At 32.4% G+C, this 6521-nt stretch overlaps 1 protein-coding gene across 1 annotated transcript; it reads right to left on the bottom strand.

Annotated features, from left to right (window-relative positions):
- Window positions 1-1412: 1412 nt before the first annotated feature.
- Window positions 1413-5929, bottom strand: LOC108687370 (glucose dehydrogenase [FAD, quinone]-like). The gene is made up of 5 exons (XM_018193089.1): window positions 4782-5929; window positions 4229-4584; window positions 2671-3042; window positions 2030-2385; window positions 1413-1861 (listed from the first exon to the last, which is right to left on the bottom strand). Exons 1-5 carry the CDS (start codon window positions 5369-5371, stop codon window positions 1508-1510), a joined length of 2028 nt encoding a protein of 675 aa, XP_018048578.1. The 5' UTR covers window positions 5372-5929; the 3' UTR covers window positions 1413-1507.
- Window positions 5930-6521: the final 592 nt, after the last annotated feature.

Raw genomic sequence — 6521 nt, 5'->3', positions numbered from 1 at the left:
GTTTTTTTTTCCATAAGAATGACGAATCTACTAAATAACTATTATAAATTAAGATATATAAATTAAGATTCTTATTATTTATTATAAATTAATGATATTTTTCTTCCTTGTTTCTGTTTACTGTAATCGGTTACTACATTGAAAATATAAATTATGCATTTGCTAAAACGACATAATTCAAATCTTTTTCTAAAAAATAAATTTAAATGATTGTAAAGAAATAAAAATATGTTTTTTCTTTTTTCTATATGTTTTCATTTTTTTTCTATAAATAACTTCAAAATGACAATTTTTGAATTAGTCGTTCCAGTAAATCCTCAATATGTGAACAAAATGTTATTCAATTTTTACACGCATAAAAATTCTTTCTTATTTCTATTTACGGTAGTCAGTCATTGAAAATACATTACGCATTTGCTGAAACAACATGACATAGCTGAAAAAAATCTTTTTCTAGAAGATTAATTTAAATTATTGTAAAGAAATAAAATATGTATATTCTTTCTTTTTTCTATGTTTTCATTTTTTTCTATAAGCAACTCTAAATGACAATTTTTTAATTATGTCGTTGTTCCAGTAAATCATCGACCTGTGAACAAAATATTACTCCATTTTTACACGCGTAAAATATTGTGTAATAATTACACACAATTGTGTTCTATTTCTGCAACTATAAAATATTTGTAAGTATTTCAGGTAGTAAACTATAGTCATTTTGACGTTGATAGTTAATTATTTTGAATTATTGACGTCATGTGATCTAAAATGTAATACTGACGTTATTTATTTATAATGTCATACTTATTGACATCAGATAAATGATTAATTGATGATACCTATTGGTAATATTATTAGTGATCAATTAATAACGTCATTTATTTGTGCCGTTAATAATACGAAAATAATGTATTAAATGATGTGTTTTCGACGCTGGTTAATATTGTGTGGCTGTGACAAATTCACGTCACTTTTACGATGATAGGATGTCAGATTCGTTAAGAATGACTAATTAATTGTATATTAAATAGACGATACCTTGCTATCTGGGATGTAACGCTTCATTATTTTACAAGCAACATTTTTCTTTTGAACCTTTTCAGATCCTATATAATGTACATCAAATTTGAAATATTTGTTGAAATTATTTAATTCTATATTGACATCATCAGAAATTAGATGTACATAATAATATATATGTAGAAAAAATAATCAAAATTTTGAAAAAAATCAATTTTTTAGTATGAATTACTTATTAAAATATCCTTGAATTTAATTAAAAAAAATTTTTTTAATTAAATTCAAAAGAAGTTCATATATTCCATTAAAATATCTGAAGGAGTTAACTTTCTCCTTAAAGTTCTAAGAATTTTATGACATACAAGCACCAATGTTCTCTTTCTCTTTTTTTCGCCTCTAAAAATAAAAGAAAAATTCTCTATTTCATTATATTCTTCACCCACGTTTCACGCGTTGTGGCATCTTTATTTCCTCCCGCTTCCTACGCATTTTATGAAGCAGAACCTTTCCAGTTTTCCTTAATCATATCACTGGCCTTCTCGGCGATCATGTATACTGGTGCATTCGGGTGACCAGCGATTATAGTCGGCATCACGCTGGCGTCCACGACTCTGAGACCGTCGATCCCGTGCACCCGCAGCCTGTGATCCACCACTCCCGAATTCCTCCGAGTGCTCATTCTGCATGTGCCCACGTAATGACCCAGAGTTGTCGACACGTGACGAGAGACACAAGCCCAGTATGCGTCGCTCTTAAAAGCGACGTGCTTGCATCCCGGAAATGGTACCGGCAGCATCGTAGTGTTGAAATGCTTGAACGCCTTCGTGGAAGCTACTTCAATCGCCTGTGATAAGATGTGCGATAAAAATGGAATATTAAAAAATTGAAAAATGACAAAAAACTTTAAGATATTTTAATTATATACAGAATATAATTTTTAATGTGTACAATGGTAAAAAGAAATCGTAAAATAAGGAAAAACTATGTTAATGCGTAAAGAGTCTCTGCTTACGATCTTTATAGCTTGCACCATTGTATTCAGATCATCCTCGTGACCGTAATAATTGATGTCTACAATCGGCGAGTCCCCTGGATCGCTGCTTCTCAAAGTGAGTCTACCGCGACTCTTAGGTTGCAAAAGCACAGGTACGATCATAAAGCTATCAAAGCCCTTGTAATCACCGTAAACCTCCATGTAAAATTCCTCCGTTAATCCTAAAAGACTACGATAGCTGCCGGAAACATCTCCGGCTAACGAGCTTGCGCCTAACACCAACTCGACGTCGGGAAAGTCGTTCTCTGACAGTTTGTTCGTATTAGGATATATCTTATTACGACTTATGGTGATGGAAGTTATGTTGGGAACAGCTGTAAGAAGAGATTCATAATGTGATTTCCACCAGAGTCAATTAAGCTTGAAAAATTATAATAGCAAAAAGAATAATTGCCAACAATTGTGAAAAAAATGTATAAAATACGGTCTGTGAATCTTATTATCATTATAAATTCTTAAGTTTTGTATATTATAAAGATAATTAATTTATATTAAAAAAATAGTAAATGTCTTGACTTTTTATAAAAAAAAAAAATTAATCTTTTCGATTCGTTTGCTTAAGAAATTTTAATTTGTGTGATAGCAAATATTGTACTTACTATATTGCTTGTCGTACTTGTGTGTATTTACACGCTGAATGTAGTTAAATTTGGACTTTTCCTTTTGTGTTTTTTTCATGTAATTATTAGTTTTGGTGTTAACAAAAGCCAATGCTTCGGCGCCTCCGGGTATAGTCAAAGGGCCATTTCCCTCTGTCAGATACTTCACAAAATTAACTGGATTCGAAACCAAACGTGGCTCGATAATAGTCACACTCTCGTTGACTAAAAACGTTAAAGCTGACATGCTCACATGATCTTGTAAGTTAAATCCCACCGGAAGATCCTCGATCACATCGATGCCCAATGAATTCAAATGTTCTTTTGGACCTATTCCAGAGAGCATCAGTAACTGTGGTGAACCTAAAGTACCTATGCAATCGGAAATATAAGATAAAATTATCGATTTAAAAAGATTACAAATAATTAGCTGAATTAAAACAATTTTGCATTTCAAAAAAAGTAAAAAAAAATTCTATTTTTGAACATATTATCTTTTCTAAAAAGCGATTTATAAATCGAAAATATTTTTGTGTTAATTTATAGGAAATTATAATCGAGAAATTGTTGAAATTAAAAAGCTGTTATTTAATATAATATTAGACAGAATAAAATTAATGAAACGCTCTACTAAAAGAAAGTTCTTTTCATTAGCATATAGTAAAAATGATCACATATACATAAATTTGTAAAAAATAAATATTATAATAAAAACAAGCCAACAATTATAACTGATTCAGTGATGTCTTGTAGTATTTAAAAAAAATAAATGTTTTCAAATATAATAATAATAAATATAAAAATAATAATGACATTTAAATTTTATGATAATGGGGCGCTTTTAAAAACTATTAATTACATTTTCTGTATAAATAATTAATCTTCGAATAAATAACCTTCGAAGAATTCTAGAAAGAATCCCTAATTGAAATACTGAATTTGTAATATATGACATTTGTAATATATATCGAATTTGTAATATATATCGACATTCTGATCGTCTTGATCAAAAGTCTCCATGGGCACGAAATAAAAAAATGAACAATTTTTTAGTTATTGTACATCAAACTCTACCAAATCGGCTAATTCCATATTTTACCTGAAGGTACATTTTCGTACTTATTACTGACTCTCTGTGCGCGCGCGCGTGTGTATACAGGGTATCCCATTTTAAAGAATCCACTGAAATATCTCATAAACAAAAAAAAATAAACCGAAAAATGTTTCAGACCTTCTTTCACTTCGAAGAAGTCATAAGATGATATTATTGGTTTGATCTTTGGTTGCATTGTAAAGGTCAATTAAATTTTTTAATACTTTAGCAAAATTGTTTCCATGTATGCTGTTATCTATGTATGTTTACTACAAGCTGTTACATTATTTTTTATAAATATTTATTACATTTTTTTTTTAAATAATTCATTTTATAAAATATTTTATTAGATTCGATAGAAGTAAAGCTTTATGTAGAATTTGAAATCGTATGTTCCATAAGTATAATTTCTTTATATCTTTTAATCTTTATATCTTATTATCTTTTGATATTCTAAGCGCTTACCTGCGCAAAGTATAATTTCTTTAGTAGTAGAGACAAAATACGTTTTATGATCTTTCACAAATTGGACGCCCTCGGCTTTTTTTGTTTGCGGATTAATAACAATTTTCGTTACTGTTGAGAGCTTAGACAGATAAAAGTTGGTTCTGTCGCGAATGGGTCTGAGAAAAGCTTTGCTGGCACTGACTCTGTGACCATTTTGTAAATTTGCTTGCACAGTTGAGAAACCGATGAATCTATCGCCGTTGTAATCTATCAATTCGTAACCAAGTTCTTGACCTGCTTTTAAGAAACGTTCCTTTAAAGGAGTGGCGTAAGGAGGAGTCATGACATCCAGATAGCCTTCGTATCCGTGATATCTGAGAGAAGAATTGTAAGACGAAGTATGAGAAAGAATGTAATATTATGCTTAACGCTTAATTATTTCTGAATTACACAAACATTATAATATAATAGAAATTACACGTAATTGAATTAACGTAACGAGAAGATTCACGATAAGAAATCGAATAAATTCATAATCCTTACGCAAGTATCTCATGACCTTATCACGAACCTTACGTCTTTATCAATCAACTTGCATCTTTCGGACTTGATGAAATAGGGCAGTACGTCCTTGTAACTCCAACCTGGATTTCCGAGCGCCTCCCAACCGTTATAATCCGCCGGCGAACCCCTTGAATAAATCATGAAGTTCATCACGGAGGTACCACCAATCGCTTTACCAGTCACTACTTTGCAACGGCCGTCGACCATCGAGAGGCAGTACCCACCGCGACCGTACGGGTCTTGCGGTCGCAACTTGCCTTTGTACACGTGGGCATAGTCTGTAATGTGAAGAATCGGCGCCAGGAAAGGAATATCTGTAAGAAAGATCTCATCCTTGCCCTCCTCGAGCAGCAGGACGTTCCAATCAGGATTCTCGGTCAGGCGATTCGCAATCACGGACCCTGCCGATCCGGCTCCAATCACGAGGAAGTCGAAAGATAGGTAATGTCGCCCGGGTGCCGCGTCCTTGTCCTGCACTAGATCGTTGAACGGTGGGAATCCCGCAAAGAAATGGTGAATCGTTTCCAGAATAGTCGACGGTAAAATCCCATCAACGTGCCTCAGAAACAAGATCGTCAGACAGAACTTAAGCATCATGAATCCGATCTTATCGTCCAAGAAATAAATCTTCGCCAATCTTCTGTCGAATATATTACAGCGTCTAGTTCTCTTTAATACATTATTCTATTAATCTCTTATATAACAATTTGTTTCTTCTCTTTAAAAAGTTTGGGCCATCTAGTCAAATTGAGGTAGGTCTCTATGAAATCACATTCGTCTCGTAAAGTTGATTTAGAAGACTATGCGATTACTAATTTAAATACGTAACTGATGTGACTTTTTCGGTAATCGTACTTTTGGATTGGCAGAATTTATTGCAATTTTTTAAATTAACTTATTACGGTTGCATGTTCGTCGCGATGTAACGTAATCTTTTTAATTTTGATGCATTGCTCCATATTTTCAATACTTCGACATTTATTTATAGTATGTATTCACAAATCACGTCTTCAAACACAATTAAATTATATAAGATACTCAAACGTTGATCGTAAATCTTTGTAATTAACACGAAAACAGAAATCAGCAATGTATTCGTAACGCACGACATTCATATGGCACTCAATTGCATCTTGTTCTCCGTAATGCGATGTTAATCATCGACTGCGGTGTTTCTTAAAGTTGCATCAGAAAAAAGTCGTATAGATCTCCATAGCATCATGGTCAACTACGTCAGCGTTCAAAGATACTTTTGACTTCACGATCAGGGCAGCGCTACACGAATCATACAAAATAAGGTTGCGAAAAGCGAATGTTAATCAGCGATTTAACATCTTAACACAATGATGCACCGTACGATTGCATCTCTTCTGCATTCGTACTACGTCATATCGACATTGGAGAATATTGAAGAACGGATTAGGTACATTCATAATTCATAATTCAGGTGCACCGAACTCTCATAATGGATTTCAAATTTCGATAATGCGTACTTATCGCCAGTCATTTAATTCAATTATCATTTTATTCTTACCAAGATGCAATCTTCGAAGGCTCTGAACCTGTCGTAATGTATCTGCAGAAATTTTTCCATGCGTGTTTTTCATGAATTTCACATACGCTGTGTGTTTCTTTTACATTTTTCTCATTACGTAAGAATTTTTTTTTATTATATTTCGGTATATTTTTTATTATACTTCCGATTGTGCGATTGCACTCTTCTGATTTAACAAATAAGGAATGTTGA

Source organism: Atta colombica, unplaced genomic scaffold (genome assembly GCF_001594045.1).
Source record: "Atta colombica isolate Treedump-2 unplaced genomic scaffold, Acol1.0 scaffold205, whole genome shotgun sequence".
NCBI lineage: Eukaryota > Metazoa > Arthropoda > Insecta > Hymenoptera > Formicidae > Atta > Atta colombica.
This window is presented reverse-complemented; position numbering and strand designations above follow the sequence as displayed.